At 39.8% G+C, this 19,020-nt stretch overlaps 1 protein-coding gene across 6 annotated transcripts in view; it reads left to right on the top strand.

Moving 5' to 3' along the window:
* Positions 1-669: 669 nt before the first annotated feature.
* ANKRD28 (ankyrin repeat domain 28) overlaps positions 670-19,020 on the top strand; it is a 201,318-nt gene continuing 182,967 nt past the window's right edge. For all 6 annotated transcript variants that reach the window (XM_037143954.2, XM_037143950.2, XM_037143952.2 and 3 more), the window contains exon 1: positions 670-1,041. Coding sequence is in view for 1 of the 6 variants with exons in the window: in XM_037143950.2 (XP_036999845.2) it covers positions 1,015-1,041 (27 nt within the window). In the remaining 5 variants the exon portion in view is untranslated. The remainder of the gene's footprint in view (positions 1,042-19,020) is intronic.

Raw genomic sequence — 19,020 nt, 5'->3', positions numbered from 1 at the left:
TTCTAGGAGTGTGGCGGTGAACGAACTGGTTCTCCGATGTGCAAGATCCAGATAGTTCATCCTTCCCCTCCCCCGCTCCCTTTGGCCCAGCCCGCTGCCCCCGGCAGGGCTGCAGCCTCTCGGTGACTACCTCTCAGCCTACTCCTTTGGCTCTCTCATCTTCTCCCAACCCAGGGTCGCATTTTCACTTTCTTCCTGGCGATCCAGGTTTACCCCACTCCTGTAGCCGTTTCCAGGAAGGCCGCAGTCTCCAGGTACCCATCGCTCACACCCCTTCCGGCCTTCCTCCCCATTCCTTCAACCTTCCCCGGGTACGGGGAGCTTCAGCACTCCACCTCCACGTGCAAACCTGGAGCTATCACCCCCCACCCCGCCTTCCGGGTAACCCCCACCTTCAGCCCCGGGCTCCGCCCACAGCGCCCAGGGCGCGCGCCGAGAAGCACCTGGCCGCCCCTCCCCCGGCTCTGCTCCCCGCCCCAAGCCGCCGCCTCGCTAGCGCCGCAGCTCCGCGCCCACCCCTCGCGGCTTCCTCCTCCCCGCCCCCTCCCCCTCCGGAGGCGGAGGGGGGTGCACACAGCGAGCGCGACGGCGTGGCCAATGGGCGCTCCGCTTACTCTGGCCTCTCCCCCGCGCGGCCGCCAATCGCGGCGGGCGGTGGTGGTAATATTGTGGAGTGGAGTTTGGATGCCAGCGCTACCGCGGGCTGGAACGGCGCGGCGCGGGGGCAGCCAGGGTATTTCGGGAAGGGGGCGTGAGGAGGCGGCGGCTGCGTGGGCAGGCAGCTGCGGGGAAGAGAAAGAAAGGAAGGAAGAGGGCGGGGAGTCCTCAAAGGAGGAGGCGGGACCGGCCGGGCTTCTCACCTCCCGGTAGCGGCGGCGGGTGGCTCGGGAGGCGGTGCCGCCCCCTGCCCGCGGACCCGAGAGCGCAGCCGGCCGCCGACCCGCCGGCCCCGGGTAGCGGCCGAGGCTGCTGGGGCGGGAACGGTGGGCCGGGGCGGTGGCGGAGGCGACCGCCATGGCGTTCCTCAAACTCCGTGACCAGGTAGGTGAGGGGCGGCGAGGCGGGATCCCGCCGACCGGGGAGGAAGGGGGGGCGCGGGCGGGTGGGCCCGCGGTGTGGGCCGCCGGGGCGCCCTCTCGGCGGAGTGGCTGCGAGGGCGGCTGGGTGCCGTCCCGGTGACTGCGCGGAGCGGCCGGGCAGGGGCCCGCAGGCGACCCTCCTGTCAGCGGAGCCCAGGCGGGTCGAAGCCCACGTGCAGCTGGGGGTGGCTCGCCGCCGTGGCCGCGAGAGGGGCGGGTCCCACGCTCGCCGCTTCGGCGTCCGCGTCCGGCGCGGGGCCGGTTTTGCGCCTTTCTGTCCTGCCAGGTGAGGCTCGGGCCTAACAGGTGGCTTCCTGTTGCCGGGCGGGAGCGGTGCTGTGGCTGTGACCTGGGGTCACGACCTTACTCGCCGGTTTGCTTCGTCGGGTAGTTCAAGGCTCACTGTCTCCGGGTTAAAGGCGGTTGTTTTGCCTAGGGAGTAGTTATTCAACGTGCGAGTCCCCAGACTTATTTTCTTTTGACATCTGTGCACCATCTTGGTTACTTTCTTGACTTGGGAAGAGCTTGTCAAAGAATACCTGAAGTGCGGAAAAGAGTAGTGACTGTCTGGGACAAAAAGATACTTTGTGTTCAGCAACGAAATCGTCACTATTTAAGATCAATTTGTACACCTGAAAATATGAAAAGATGGGTTACAGGGCTTTCAGGCAATACAGAGGTTTCCAAACCTTTGTAACTCTCCGTTAAGGAAAGGGAAATTAATATGTGATTTAAGGAGTCGCTAGACTTACTAGTGCCGGAAATTTGTTTTTACCATTTGTTTTTCTGAACAGAAGAGTTTGAATGGATTCGAGGAAAATGTAACTTGCATACATTGGGAAACTTCTGAAAGTTTTTACCCCTTTTGCAAAAACAATGGAGGAAACTTGAGATGTGTTTTAATAGTCTCTTTGTGATATTCTGAATGTACGCAGTATCGTGAATTCTTATTTAACAAGTGAATGTTATTTTATATTTAGGCTGTTATAAGTGAATTTTATTTTATGCTTAGGCTGATGACTGAATTATTTGGTATCAGGAAGGTTTTACTGGTGATATTAACATCATCAGGAAATGATACTTTTTAAACTCAAGCTTAGTCAGGTTTATACATTGTATTTCAAATTATGCAACTGTATTGTCCAATATGATAACCACTAGCCACATGTGGCAACTTAAACTTAAATTTATTAAAATAAAATAAAATAAAAATTGAGTCCCTCGGTTCTGCTAGCTGCATTTCAAGGGCTCATTTAGCCACATGTGAGGAACGGCTATGGTATTGGACTGCACAGATACAGAATTTATGGTTTACATCATTAGAAAGTTCTATGGGACAGCACTGTTAAAGAATAACAGATAAGGCACAGTTAAAGCGTAAACCCATTCCTGTTCATTCCTATACAGTTGACTCACATTATACTCTCAGTGGTGTGAAACTCAAGATCCTGGTTCTCCACTAATCTTTATCAATTTTAATGGCACTCTGTGTTTCCATAAATTATAGTTGAAATAGTGAAAAAGTTTGCATTAGGAATTTGTTGAACTCTTAGGAGAGCATCCCATTTTATTCACTATCAGTTTTAAACTGAAAACAGGATTGTGTTTTCAGTCGGACATAAAATCCAGTTGCACCATTGCATTTGTGTATTTACAAATTGCAATTACGAAGCAATTTTGATGCTATTTCAGGTTTATGTAATAGTCGTACATGTTTGATACTTGTACATATCTATTAATACTCAGTGGTGATGATGGTGTATAAAATGTCACATATAAACTTGAGAATCCTTGGACAAGCTAATGAAGTGGTATAACTCAGAGGGGAACAGACATTGAAGTTTACGTCCACTAAGTAATTGGCTCATCTGGTCTCTCTTTTGGGAGACTTTGAGAAATGAGTTTGCTTTTTTTTAGTTTTAAGGGAATACCTTTTAAAAGTCATTTTATATTTTGATATTTTACTAGCTATTAGGAGTGATGGTAAAAATAAAATGGAATACAAATACTTTTTAAAAAGATTTTATTTGTTTTTTTAGAAGGGAAGGAGAAAGAGAGGGAGAGAAACATCAATGTGTGTGGTTGCCTCTCTCTGTGCCCCCTGCTGGGGATCTGGCCTGCAACCCAGGCATGTGCCCTGACTGGGAATTGAACTGGCTACCCTTTAGTTCGAAGCCCTGCGCGCAGTCCACTGAGCTACACCAGCCAGGGCACACATACTATTTTAACATTTCCCATCTACAGGAATAGCAGTTCAGGTAGATGAATTATTTTATTTGGAGGGAAAAAGGTCTGGATTAGTACTCGGAATTGTAAAGCTGGGAACTACTTGATACAGCATTTGGCTCAATCCTCATTTATACTTGAGTTAGGAAGTAGATCTTTTCTGTGTTTCAATATTTCCACTTTCATTTTGTGTATTATTGTTTTCTTTTAGCTTTACACATACAATTTAGTACATACAAGCTATAAATTGGTAGGGGTTGTGTTTCTTTGTGCACATAAGGAGGAGTGTTCTAGATGGCTTAAGCATAAAATCTGTGAGTAAGTAAAGCAGTTTGTTTTCATATCCAATTTAGAATCTGAATGAGATAATATCCCTCATTTTGTGCCAATACCTAATGTGGGGATACAAAGTTACTACTGTACTATATTCTTTTAGTAAATTAAAAGAATTTTTAATTGTAAATGAAATGAAAATAACTTGTTTTCTGTTTGTAGGAGCATAAAGTTCTTCCCTTGATTTCTTTTTTCTTATTAAAGAGTTAATGTAGCATGGCTTGGTAACACTTGCAGGGTTTTATTCAATAGGTATCACTTCCAAGATTCTTATCTTATGCAGCTAATAAAAATGTAATCATGTATGATTACATTGAGAAAATGTTTTAATTTTAATGTTTTCTCGCCACATTGAGATATTATTGGCGTGTAAGTTTGAGACATACAAGTTTAAGGTATACAACATGATTGTTTGATACTTGTACATACTGTGAGATGGTTAACACAGTAGGACTAGTTAACACCTGTGTTCCCTCACATAATTATCACTTTTTTGTGTGTGGAGGTAACATTTAAGTATTGTTATTTATAGTCGCAGTACTGTACTTTAGAGCTCCAGAACTTACCTGATAGCTGGAAATTTGTACCCTTTGACTAGTTTCATGATTATATTTTATCAGTAGTAATTCATAGTATAACCTGTTAAAAAAGGTAGGTGGTCTTTGTTTAGATCAGGGATAATATGCAACTGGAAAGCTAAATGGCAACTGACTTGAGGCATCAGTATCTGGAAAACAATAAGGAATGATGGAGGTCATGGCGAATAGGAGCAGTATGTTAGTTGCTGCTCAGCTCTGGCCATTGTTACTGTACAGGTGTGCCTAGTATTTTTAGGACTTCAGTTTTGTTTTGTTTTGTTTTGTTCAGTTTAAGAAGCCAGAGTTCAAGATTCTTATGAAAAATCTATTTATAAATGTTGGCAAGTGGGTAGTTTCCATTGACAAAAATTTAAAGCTGTGATTTTCAAAGGGACTAGTAGAACAACAGTTTGTAACAGCTAGATTAGATCAGCTTGAGAAAAAACCCTACAAAGTAAGATTCCTATTAAAAAATAGTTTCCTTTGAGCCCTGGCTGGTGTGGCTCAGTGGATTGAGTACCAGCCTGTGAACCAACAGGTTGCCAGTTTGATTCCCAGTCAGGGCACATGCTTAGGTTGCAGGCCAGGTCCCCAGTGAGGGGCACATGAGTAGAACCACACATTGATGTTTCTTTCCCTCTCTTCTTCCCTCCCTTCCTCTCTGTCTAAAAGGAAATAAAGTCTTTTAAAAGTTTTTTTAAAATATTTTTATTTGTGTAACCCCAAACTTTATTATTATTATTTTTTTATTTTAAAGATTTTTATTTATTTATTTACTTTAGAGAGAAACATCAGTGTGTGGTTGCCTCTCGTGAGTCCCCTGCTGGGAACTGGCCTGCAACCTAGGCATGTGCCCTGACTGGGAATTGAACTGAGATCGTGTGGTTCACAGGCCTGCACTCAATCCACTGAGCTTTGCCAGCCAGGGCTAAAAGTTTTTAAAAAATAGTTTTCTTCAAGATACAATGGACCAAATTGTCATAAACTTCTAAAAATTGAGATAATTTACATACCATACAATACATTCTTTTAAAAAGTGTGTAATTCAGCTTTTAGTATATTCACAAACTTGAGCAACCATTACCACTATCTAATTCCAGAACATTTTAATCACTGTAAAAAGCCATTAACAGCCACTCCTTATTTTCTTTTCTCCCTCTCTCCTGGAAGCCACTAATCTACTTTCGGTATCTACGAATTTGCCTATTTTGGATATTTCATATAAATAGAATTATATGATACGCGGTCTTTGGTGGATGAAGACTTATTTCACTTAGCAAAGTATTTTTAAGGTTTGCCACGTTGTAACATGAATTACTTGGTCATAAACATATTATGTTTCTAAAAACCACTTTTATGTTATGTTACTGCTGCTTATAGTGTGCATATATATATATATATATATATATATATATATAATCTGGGACATTTGCTTTTATTTTCTGAGTTTGTTTTATAACTGGAATTAAACTTTGCAGTAGTGCTAAAGGATAATAGCTTTTATACTTGGATTATTTTTGTGTAGGAGCCTTCTTTTGTGCTCCCTTCTGGGTTAATGGTCAAAAGGTAAGGATTCTTGATATTTTTTAAACAGGGTTGGCGTATGTCAGTTAGTAGATGCTGGGTGGATAAGAATAATTTAACCACTATTTTGGATAGTTAGTAAGTTCTTACCTGATTAAATATTCACTAAGGGCAGAACATTATTTGACTTTGAGTAGGAAAAAAAAAGATGATCCTTGAAAAATCTTGTAACTGGGGATGCAGAATATATGAAATGCCTAAGGAGAACCTGATGCCCAGGCATTCAGATATTCTGTATTGAGTGTCCCCGTGCTCTGTGTTGGAGACTGTAGAAGGCACAAGAGTGCTGTAGTTAACTATCTGTGTCTGCCCTTAAGAATCTTACTGTCCAGAAAAGGAGAAAAGACTCACAGAAATGCACAGAGACTGAGACACCTCACATGGAAAAGTTTACAGAGGTTGAAGAAAAACATTGGGAGCATGTTATTTGGAAAAGTAACATAGTTCAAAAATATGTGTCCTATGTTTCCTGATTTTTTTTTTGAGACCTTGTACAATACAGTGTAGAACATGGAGAGCTACTTGAGATACAGGCAGCATGCTTCAGTATTCACAAAGGTTCACATGATCTGTGAAACCCTTCATAGCAAGGGAGGTAGTTTATGTTCACAGGAAAGATTTGTTGAAAGCAACAGTTGTGCAGAAAAGCAGAAAGAGGGAACTATAAAGGCAGGCCAGAAAAAGAGGATGATGTATGTGTGGTGGGATAGTGGACCTGATCAGTGTGTGTAGTTGGAAAGGACAGAAGATAGATTAACTGAATTAACAGTGACTACATTATGAAGAACTTTAAATGCAGTGCTAAGAAGTTCGCCCTTGATTGATAGGTGATGGGAAGTCATAGCTGGGCTTTCTTAACCTAGGGTCTTTGAAAGGCTTCAGGAATAATGTGCACATATGTATTTTTCTCAAAAGGGCTTATAACTTTTATTAGATTTTTGGAGGGCCCTGTGTCACCCAAAAGTTAAATAACTATATAGGTTTTAGAAGAATAGATTCTAAAAAACAAACGGGGACAACCAAGATCAATTAGGTGGCTACTTTTGTAATTCATAATATATGTAAAGCATTTTAGTACAAACTGAGTACCTTAAGTACAAAGCAAAAGTTTGGATGGGAATGAATATATCTTTAAAGGATTCTTATATTAATGGGTCACTTTTTTGTACAATTGAGAGTGTATTATATTCACATGACAGTTGACAGTTTTTTGTTTTATAGTTCCACTAGGGTAAATTAAACATGAAATTCAGTTAAACATTTGGTTATGGCAGTAAAAAAAAGAAAAAGAGCAGATAATCAAGGTAGTTAGATTCGGGCCACATTAGATTTCCACTATTTCATTTGAATTTTTTTAGTCTAATGTAAAATTTATATTCAGTGAATGCACTCTACCTGGGCTGGAGTGAGATGCTCCTGGAAAATGTTCCTTGCCTGGAAGATAGTTTAGCATTTACTTTTTTTGTTCTGGATAATGCATCCGTGGAAAGTTCACATCAAACCAATCGCACAGTAATACTGCTGATTTAAAGCAAAATAAATGAAATCTCAGTTATTTAAACCAAGAATGTTGTATACAATGATAAAGTTAAGTACTTTAGACTTAATTTCCATTTTTACTCCCCAACTCCAGTTCTTATACTATTAGATGATTCATCCACCTGCCTTGTATGATTCCGATTTTTTAAAAAAGTTACCAGCGTTCTCTGTGTGTGTACTGAAGGGCATACAAAGCAAAGTCTACATAGGATTGTTGCCTCTACAACTTTAGTGAAAAGTTCATTTTTGCCTAGTAAATTTCAGATTCTTAATTAGTGATGGTTCACCATTTAAATTTATTTGTTTTAAACCTAAAGATGTATCTTTTCCACTCTTAAGGTTATAAGGCCACAGATAGTATGTAGCAAAGGACAATTAATATATTTAAAAAGAAAAATCGGGAAGTAGTTACTTCTGAAATAAATATCTGTTGCAGAAACTTAGATGGGGTATTACCGTTGAGTAGTACTACTTTTATCTTTATTTTCTGTTATCTAAAGTACCCAAACCACCCCCTCCCAAACTTTTTATCTTATAATAGAAAGTATAAATTAGGCTGGAGAGGCAGCTTTTTCTCTGGCATCAGTTTGATAGCCTTTTTTTTTTTAAACAGTGTTACTGAGATACAGTTCTCATACCAGTTTAAATTGTACAGTTCAGTGATTTTTAGTATATTTACAGAGCTGTATAAGTATCACCACAATCAATTTTGGAATATGTTATCATTCCAAAAAGAAGCCTCTTAAGCCTAAACCTGTCACGTCCTCTCTAGCCCTAGACAACTACTAATTTGCCTTCTGTCTCTATATATTTGCTTAATTAACTTAGCATGTTTTGAAGGCTCATTATATTGTAGCATGTATCAATATTTTTATTGCTGATATGATTTTCTATTTTATCATTCCACATTTTATTTTGTCACTCAACAGTTGTTGTGTATTTGGGTTATCTCCACTTTGGGGCGAGTGTGAATAATGCTGCTCTGAACATTTGTGTCAAGGTTGTGTGGCAGTTAGTTCTCATTTCTACTGGATATATACTTTGAAGTGGAATAAGGTGGGTTGTGTGGTAATTAGGTATTTGACCTTTTAAGGGACTGCCAGCCGTTTTCCACAGCAACTGCACCATTTTGCATTCCCACCAGCAGTGTATGAGAGTTCCCACTTCTGCACATTCTCAATAACACTTACTATTACGTGTCTTAAAACATTTTATTGTAGTCATCCTAGTGTGTATGAAGTGGTATCTCCTTGTGGTTTGTTTCTTTTTTTAAGAGTTTATCTTTAGAGGGGGAGAGGAGAGAAACATCAATGTGTGGTTGCCTCTTGTGAGTCCCCTGCTGGGAACTGGCCTGCAACCCAGGCATGTGCCCTGACTGGGAATTGAACCGTGATTGTGTGGTTCGCAGGCCCGTGCTTAATCCACTGAGCTACACTAGCCAGGGCCTCCTTGTGGTTTTGATTGCATTTTCCTGATGGATAATGTTGTCAAATATCTTTTTATCAGATCCTTTGTCCATTTTTTAATTGGGCTACTTGTCTTTTTAATACTGAATTGTAGGAGTTCTTTATATATTTTAGGTGCAAGTCCCTTATCAAATATATAATATGCAAACATTTTCTGCCATTCTGTAGATTGTCTTTCTATGTTCTTGGTGGTATTTTTTGAAGCACAAAAGCTTTTAATTACCAGTGACTCCTAGGGTTTTAACTAGAGGGCCTAGGTGGATAGGGCATGCAAGAAGAGGAGTTGGTTTAAGGGTAAGATGAATTCAGTTCTGGCAATATTAAGATCTTAGTGGGACATGTGAAGTGAGCAGTTAAATGTGAGGCTGGGCTCAGGGAAAGGTGTTCTTAGTGGTAATTGAAGTGAATGAGGTCACTCAGGGAATGAGAACAGCTCATGGCCAAGGAAAATATAATGGAGAATATGAAATGAGTGGAGGAAAAGAAGCCTGAGAAGAAGCTACCAGAATTAGGAAGAGAACCATGAGAGACTATCACAGGCCAAGGAGAAAAGAGTTTCCCAAGTGTTATACCTGTGTTGTTTTAGGCACAAAGGCTCAATTTTTCATCACTTTTTAGTTTTCTTCTTATCTGCCCACATTGTTTTAAACTTTTCCATGGAAATTTTTTTTTCTGTCTGCCCCAAGCTTTTTACTTTCTAAGCCAGTAATTCCTAACTTGGGCATAGATCAGAATCACTTGGCTAGTTTAAATATGAATTTTGGGGGTCCTAGTAGATTGAATGAGGATCACCTGGTGTAATGCCCCAGAATCTGTATTTTAAAACTTCAGGTAAAGACTGCCTTGCTCTTTACCAAGTTTGTTTCCTTTTCTCTCAGATCCCACTCATTTATTTACCAGCCCCTGTTGCATTTGGGGGTGGCCATAAGGTTGAGATTTGGCCATAGGAAATTAAACAGTGAAGTGTCGAGTGTTTCTTTAGCCCTGATCAGTACAAACTTCTCTTGAACGATGCTCTCTTTCCTTCACCTGTTGATTGGGTATTGTCTGCCAGAGCAACTTTGGACATGGTGGGCCAAGAAAGCTGCACGTCTGTCGCCTGAGTCATCTCCAGCATCCTCATGCCCCTGAATGATCATTAACACGGGTTTTTGGACTTCATGTAAGCATGAAGTAAAAAGAAACTATTATGTTATGTCACAGTTTGGGGCTGTATCTTTTATTATAACATTCATTGTCTTTCATCAGTGTACCTCCTTAGATTGTTATGCAAATTCTGTTTTGGGCCCTACTGGCTTTGGTTTGTAGGTTCATCTTCAGCTGTTGATTCCAGATCTTATGTATAAATACTATGTTTTCTTTGTGTTAATTTTCCTGGAAATGGTTGTAATTAACATCATGCTTATCTTATTAAGCAACAAACATCTGTGTGTCACTTCCTGTTGGTTCTTGATGCTGGTATGCATCTTTATATCAAACAGGGTCTCTGCCTTTTAGTATGAGATAAATGGAATTAGATAAGGGCATTTATCTTACCTGTGCTTTGAGATCCATCAATGTAGAAATGGCTAATTGAACCCAGTGGTAGAGTTGGGGCCCTTATTTTAATGGGATTTTATTTACATTCCTCCTGTAATACTGTTTTCTCTCATCTTTAGTGGGCAAAAGGCATACACAGTCTGTGTAAAATCCTTTAGAGCGGTGGCCCCCAACCTTTTTGGCACCAGGGACTGGTTTCACAGAAGACAATTTTTCCATGGACTGGGGTGAGAGGAATGGTTTCGGGATGATTCCAGCATATCACATTCCAGCTTACCTTCTGCTGTGTGGCCCGGTTCCTAACAGGCCACAGACTGGTACTGGTCGGATACCCAGGGGTTGGGGACCCCCTGCTTTAGAGGACTAAAGACTACATTTTTGGTAGATTTATTACATGAAGGTATGTGCTTAAGCTTGTGTTTTTCTTAATCTCTACCACCAAGAAAGAAAAATCAAATAATGTAGAACTGCAGTTTTTCCGCTTTAATGGAGATTATAGGATTAAACTTTTCCAGCAGTTAACTAAAGGTGGTGTTTTGGTTTTTTTTAGTAATATTTTACTGATTGCATTTTTCTCTTCCCGTTTTCCTTTTGAGGGAACTTTTGGATTATAAATGGTGAAAGTAAGGACTTACTTACTAAGGGAACTTTTGGATTATAAATGGTGAAAGTATGGACTTACTAAGTTTAGTGTTATATTCTTATTAGTGTAAGTTAATTAGGGTGAAAATCAGATAATTCAAACAGGAATTTAAAAGATTGTATGTAGATGGGCAAACAGAAAGTTTATATATTAAATAGTTCTCTGAGTGGTGAGAGGTATCCCTCACTTTCTTTTCTTTTTAAAGATTTTATTTATTTTTCAGAGAGAAGGAAAGGGAGGGGAAAAAGGGAGAGAAACATCCATGTGTGATTGGTTGCCTCTTGTACGCCTCAACTGGGGATCTGGCCTGCAACCCAGACATGTGCCTTGACCGGGAATCGAACCAGTGACTTTTCCATTCACAGGCTGGCCCTCAATCCACTGAGGCACACCAGCCAGGGTTCCCTCACTTTTTGAAAGCTTACGTGCTAGGCAGTGTGTAGTTACTGAGTGTCAAACTGGGTTATGCCAAGAGGGAGAAGAGTGTCCCTGGGAGAAATATAAACAGCTATGCAAACAACAGCCACATGCTGGAGAAATGGAGTTAGTTGACCTTGAATGTTAATAACACCTGGCTTTTAAGGGATGTGAAAGCAAACTACAGCATCAAGGGTGAGCCCTGGAGTTGAAACCCAGTGAATAGTTTAGAATAGTAAGTGTAGTATTAGTTGGATAGATCCAGTAAGAAGCCAAATCCAATATACAGGTATGTCGTTAGAAACTAGCATATCTGTGAGAGCTTGAATCATACAAATAGAGAAGATATGTGGACTCAAGAGACTTCAGTAGGTGAGGCTAAGGGGCTGTAACCTTTCAGACATTCTCATTTGATGCTGTAGCAAAGACAATGAGAGGGAACCTGGATGGAGTATTTTCTACTTCAGAAACGAGTCAAGAGGCATAAATGATATATAATATTCATGTAGAAATGTTCTGAAGATTGTGCGTATATCACATAATGGTCAATCAACTAATTTAACAGTGAGTGACCTTGTTTTAAAGAAACTTGTTTGTAAATTATTTTATATAGAGTCCCCAATAAAACCAATTATCCTTCAGTTTATCTTTTATCATAAAGCTGAACATCCATATATCACCTTCACTTAAATTTAGATGTACCAACTGATTATTACATATGATCAATAATACATGCATTATTTTGCATGGCCTGGTGTATTTTTGGTTTTAGGTTCCCCTATGTTTTGGCTGTTGAATTGATTGCTTTTGAAATGTCTCTAATCAACCTGTTTGTAATTTCCTTATTAGCAATGCTCCATGTTTTAAAACATCCAGATTCTATTATAAAGTCAAACAAACTTTTTATCACCTAGTTTCTTCAGCATCTGGGAGCCACAGTTTTGAACTTGGAATTTCTTTTCTCTGACCACAACTTCTTTCATTGTTGATTTCACCCACTTCTTCACCCACAGTGACCCTGAGCTCTGCTGTATTGAAACCTATTTTGCCTAGTCTGCTAGGTTCAATTTGGCCCTATACTGATCTCTTGAGAAACCTTGACCTCCTGATTTGAGCAGTACTGGTTAGGATAGTGTTCTCTGAAGCATGGAACCGCTTTTACTACTGGTATGTTTCTTGAAATTTTGCATGGGTGACATTTCTGCTTCAGTTACCAGATGTTGATTTGCCATCTCTTGCTTCCAGTCTAGACTCGAGAGCATAGCCTGGTATCCTGCTTCATTCTCACTTCCTCTGGCCTATTTGGTGGGGGTCTCTAACTCACTCCATTGCAATCTTTCATGCTTACTATACTGTAAGTTTAGCCTTCATTTTGTCCTCTTTAACACTCAATGCTCTTTCCTTTAGCTGTCACCCTATCCCTATCTATCTTTCAGCTTTTATTTCTGCTTTTCCACCTCAGCCTCCTTTCAGTCTTTTGCCCAGCCTCTTGAGCTTCAACTCCTAACTTCTAAATGCTCTGTATTTTTAGTTTTTATCTCAGTCTTCTATCTCCTGCAACTTGGTGCTCTTTTTATTACCACCCCCTTCTCAGGCTCTGTCTTTTTCTCAGCAAGACATGCTTCCCAGTGGGAACTTTATCTGCAATTGTTCTCCCTTTGCTGCTGTACTGTAGATCTTTTATCCTTATTCTTGACCTTTCCTATGCCTGTCTGTTGACCTTAAACAAATAGCCAGTTATCTCTCCAGCAAAATGGGTTTATTCAGCAATAAGAATTGCAGTTGAGGACATGCAGTCTGATGGTGAACCACTGGCAAAGGAGAGGAACCCATCTTCCACAGAGGGGCTGGTGTATACAAAGTACGTTGGAGGAAACTGGGAGTTTGAAGTATGGTGGCTTTTCCTTTGTTGAGTGTCTAAGGAGAAGATCCTCCATCTTGCTGGAGCAGTAGAATAGAGAAGCATCTTTCTGTTGGAGATGAAAAGTACGTCTCTTCCTGTTTGGGGTAATTGACTTTGAGTGATATAGCCTTAGAGCTTCCCCTCCAGGCCCTCCCAACCACAGTTTAATGAGGTTTCTGTTCACTAGTCTTCGTATCCTTAGTGTCAGTACTTACCCTTTCAGGTTATAGCTCCATTTTTACCTGTGGCTTTATTAGACAAGAGAAGCAAATGACCTAAAGAAAATGTTAGGTAAATTACAGTGGATGTCATACGTGGATGTGGGAAACAATTATGAGAGCTTTAATTGAATGTCTGAAACGGTAGAGCATGTGTTTTTAATTCTGGCTCATTAATTTATCACCTTTGTAACCTTGGGCTAGTTATTTCATTCAGGTTTTGAGTTTCCTCACCTAGAAAAAGGAAGTAATAGTGTCTGTCACCAAGAGTCATTGAATTAAATGAGGGCATGCAGAACCTCTGGCACACAGCTGGCACTTGATAAAGGGTAGCTGCTAATACATTGGAAAGGACTTTGGGTTGAGAGATCTAGGCAGCTCTGCTGCTTTCCTACGGTATGATGTTGACCAAAGAAACTAAAATCTGAGCCTGAGGTTTTTTTTAAATACTTTATTGAGTATAATTTACATACCACAAAATCTACTCACTATGCAATTCAGTGTTATCATTATTTTTAGTAAATTCACAGGGTTGTATAACCATCATTGCCATCTAACTTTGGAACATTTTTATTACCTTGAAAAGAAGCCCCTCCTTCTCATTAGCAGTCACTCTCGTGCCTCTTAACCACCCTATTCCCCTCCAACCTTTCCCTCAGCCTTAGGCAGCTAACTACTAATCTACTTCCTGTCTCTAAGTATTTGCCTGTTCTGGACACTTGTAAATGGAATCATATATTATGTGGTCTTTTTTGACTGGCTTCTTTTACTTAAAAGGTTTTCAAAGTTTATTCATACTTTAGCTTATATCAGAACTTTATTTCTTTATTTTGCCAGAAAATATTCCATTGTATGGACATACCACATTTGGTTTCTCCATTCATCTCATGATAGTTATTGGATGTTTTTCCCTTTCTGAGTATTTTTAATCTGTAAAATGGGCAGGGCCAAGTCTTCATTGGATTGTGAGACTGTTGATAAAGTGTCTGGTATATGGTAGTTGCTTAGTAAATGATTATTTACCCAAACAATTTAAACTATATACCCTTGACTTTCATTCAACCTGTGGATTACTTCTTCCAGGTGTATTTTCTGTTTCAGCTCTGGGACCAATGAAAATTGGTGAAGAAAGTAATGAAACCAAGCTGAATACACTCCAGTCTAACTTCAGTTACATCCTCATGGCTATTTAACAGTCCTTGTCATATCTTTTATATATCCATTAATCTTTAATTTCTTCCTTTCTCCATTTTAACATGTTGTAGTATCTCCTAATTTACTTAGAAAAGGAAAGTCTACCTACCCATGTAAGCTTTCTTATTGATCCTCTTATTGCATATCATTTATTTCTACTCTTTGCTTTATGTTTCTTTCTTTTTTATTTTACCTCCGAGGAATAAATATGCTTTTTTTTTCTTAGACTATTCTACTTGTACTCCAAGTCATATCCCCATCTAAAATTTAGATGTGTTATTTTTATTTTTTCATTTTTTTGCACTTTTCTTTTCCCACTCCCACACATTGCTATATATTGGTGTCTGGAGGGACATTACTTATTAACCAAGATTCTAACACTCAGATTGGGCAAAACCAGGTAAGCACCACCCACTACAGACAACCTTAACAGGCTTATTCTCTTTGGGTATGGCATGTGTTACAATATAACTTTTAAAATATGCTTCAGTGTAAAGCAGTAAATCAAAATTGTTTGAGTTGAATTTCTCTGATTGGAACAGTGAAAACATTTTCTTTTCCATTGTCATATGTTAAGGCTATGTAATATTCAAAAAGAAAAGGAAGATTTTTGGGGGGTATCTTTTTATTATGAATCTGGGAGACAAGTGTATGAATCCAGGAATGCCTGGGTGCAGCGGCCGTGCCTATACTGATGTCTCTCTCACTCTCTCCTTCATTCCCCTCTTTCTAATTTTTTTATAGTGTATATTTGTGTAATCTAGGTAATTGTTAAGATATGAAAATTATACCTCAACAAACTGTGGGAAGGAATGACTTACCCTGCAGGTGGTGTTCTCTCTGAACCACATTGAATCTAAAATGTGCTGAGTTTGTGTGGCTTTCATTGGTTCTATATGTGCCTCATTGCTCTATCAGAAAAGCTTCCTTTTACCCAATTTAGGTCTCTCTAGGTACAATTCAGTCATTTTCTGCCGTGTTGTCTACAAAGATTTTGTATAGCTAGTTGATCGAACTTTTCAAGTTGGATTCAGGAGACTGATTGGTTAGACCAGTGGCTCCCCCCTTCCTCCCTCCCTCCCTTCCTTCATTCCTTCCCACAGTTTGTTGAGGTATAATTTTCATATCTTAACAATTCACCTGTTTTAAGATTACAGGTCAATTATTTCAGTACACTTATTTATTTTTATTTTATTTAAAAAATATTTATTTATTTTTAGAAAGAGGGGAATAGAAGGAGAAAGAGAGTGAGAGAGACATCAGTGTATGGTTGCCCATCTTGCGCTCCCTGCTGGGGACCTGGCCTGCAACCCAGGCATGTGCCCTGACTGGGAATTGACCTGGTGACCCTTTGGTTCACAGACTGGCACTCAATACACGGAGCTACACCAGCCAGGGCTATTTCAGTACATTTAAAGAGCTGTGCACCTATCATCTCCCATCTGGTTTCAGAACATTTCCATCACCCAAAAAGATACCTGTTTTGGAAAACTGCAGTTCTCCTGTTTCTTTTTTATTCTTACACTACTACCACACTTACCACACTTGACACTGTCTACCTGGAGATAGCATCAGACTACACACATATTAAGAGGTTAGTCCTACAGGACTGCCCTACGCCCTTCAGAAGCCAACCACAAGTCTAGGTTGTCACCTGTGCTTATGACTGGATATAAGTCAGAGGCTACTGATTAATTTACTATAGTGGTTTACAGACTCAGAGAAATGTTTTACTTACCAGAGTACTGGATTACATTCAGAAACAGGGAAAGAGGGCAAGGTGTATGGGGTAAAGGGGACATGAAGCTTCCATGTGCTCAGGGCACACCAGTTTCCCAGCTGTCTGTGTGTTCGCCAACATGGAAGCTCTCTGAATCTTATCCTTTTTTAAGTTTTTGTTGAGACTTTATTATTATATAGGCATTATTGATTAAATCATTAGCCTTTGGTACTTGAATTGATCTCCAGTCCCTCTCCCCTCCCTGGAGGTAGAGGTGGGGTGGGACGGAAACTTCCAACCCTCCAATCACCTTGTTAGTTCTCCTGGCAACCACCCTCCATCCTTAGGTGTTTTCCAAAAGTAACCTCATTAAATACAACAAGACACATTTATTCTCATCACAGGAAATTTCAAGGGTTTTAGGAACTTTGTGGCAGCAAGAAGAATGAAGACCAAATATATATTTATAATTAAAAATCAGTGCTATACAATATCTCATACCTATTTTGCACTCACTCTTGGTCCCACCTTCTGCACCAGGTAACCACTGGTTACAGATTTGTCTATAGATTTACTTTTGCTGGATATTTCATGTAAATGGACTCATGATACAGGGGTCCCCAACACCTTGGGCCTGAGACCGGTATGGATCTGTGGCCTGTTAGGAACAGGGCCAGGAGGGAAGCTCACCTAAGCTTCTGCCTCTTGTCCCTGCCCATTGCCCTGCCCCACCCCCATTCATCTGTTGAAGAACTGGTCCCTGATGCCAAAAAGGTTGGGGACCAGTGATACAATATGTAATATTTTTTGGTCTGGCATCTTTAATTAGCATATGTGTTTCTGAGGTTTGTTCATGTTGTAGCACATACTAATTTTTTATTTCTCTACCACATTTGGTTTATCCATTCACCAGTTTGTAGAAATTTTCATTTTTTTCTCCTTTTTGGCCATTATAAATAATGCTGCTATGAATATTTATATCTAAATCTTTCTGTAAACATGTGTTTTAATCTTTTTTTGGAAAGATTCATAGGAATGAAATTGCTGGGTTGTATGGTAAGTTTATGTTTAATGTTTCAAGAACAGCCAAACTGTAATCCCTGTTGTATGTTGCTGGATTTGGCTCAATGTTACCATTGTAGATTGGGGTCCTTTCAGTGAGTTGCAAGGAAAGCCAGGAGACCTACATATGGGAGGATAAGGTGTAATGGTAAGATTTATTGTAGAAGCAAAGTCAAAGGTCTGTCTTGGGTTCAGCTTCATCCCTCTGTGAAAGAAGTCAAACTTGTCTTCATCAGGCCCAGAACAAAGGCCAGGGTCCAGAGATTCTTTGCCACTGGTTCAATCCATGTTAAAGCTTATTCCAGGCTTTGTCCCCATCTGTCTAGGTTAGTCTGTTTCTGGCTGTGCTTCCGCTGGCGCTGTGCCCAGGCCTGTTGTAGGCCCCAGGTGGCTGATAGGCCCCTTGGGTGAGAGAATGCACTATTTTGATGAGGATTTTTATATCTCCATTTTTGTGGTGTCCTTGTCTGGCTTTGGTATGAGGTTAATGTTGGCCTCAGAATGAATTGGAAACTAGTCTCTTTTCTAGAAGAGTTTGTGAAGTATTGGTATTCTTTGGATGCTTCGTAGAATTCAACAGTATAGTTGTGTGGGTCAGGCCTTTTCTTTGTGGTTAGCTTTAATTACTGATTCAGTTTCTTCATTTTTTTATACATAGGTTGTTGAGATTTCTATTTCCTCCTGAGTTAGTTTCCATAACTTGAATCTTTAAATTTTAATTTTTCAAAATTATTTTTTAACATTAAAATTTTTTTCAGTTACAGTTTACATTTGATATTATTTTCTGTAAGGCTAGTGGTAATTTACCACTTTTTATCCCTAATTTTGGTAATTTGTCTTCATTCTTTTTTTCCCTAATCAATCTAGCTAAAGGTTTGCTAATTTTGTTGGCCTTTTTAAATTGATTTTTTCCTTATTTTAATCTCTTTTCTGTGTTGATGTCCTCTGATATTTATAATTCTTTTCTTCTGCTTGCTTTGGGTTTAGTTTGTTTTTTTTCCCCCCGAATTTCTTAAGATGGAAACTTATTTATTTAAGGTATTTCTTTTCTGATGTTGATGCATATAGGTATTTCTCTTTTAGTACTGTATTAATACATATGCTTTGTATCATTTCAGTTCTTTTCAATTTGAGGTTTGTTTATTGGCCTGGTGTATGGTCTCTCTTGAAGAATATTCCATGCATGCTATAGGAGAATGTGAATTTTGTTGCTGTTGGGTGGCGTCTTCTATGCGTGTTTGTTAGGTCAGGTTGGCTAATTGTGTTGTTTAAATTCAGTACTATTGCTGATTTTCTGTTTACTTGTTCTGTACGTTATTGAGGGTGGGGTAGTGAAGTCTCTTGATGTTTAATTGCCTGTTTCTCCATTCCTTTTATTTTTTGCTTCCTCTATTTTGGGGCTGTTTTGTTAGGTGCATATGTTTATGTTCGTTATGTCTTCTGGTTAAGTGTACACTTTTATAAAATGTCCCTCTTGGCTGCGTGACATTAATTTTTTTACTTAAACTCTATTTTGTCA

Source organism: Artibeus jamaicensis, unplaced genomic scaffold, assembly GCF_021234435.1.
Source record: "Artibeus jamaicensis isolate MK-2021 breed Jamaican fruit bat unplaced genomic scaffold, CSHL_Jam_final contig_519, whole genome shotgun sequence".
NCBI lineage: Eukaryota > Metazoa > Chordata > Mammalia > Chiroptera > Phyllostomidae > Artibeus > Artibeus jamaicensis.
This window is presented reverse-complemented; position numbering and strand designations above follow the sequence as displayed.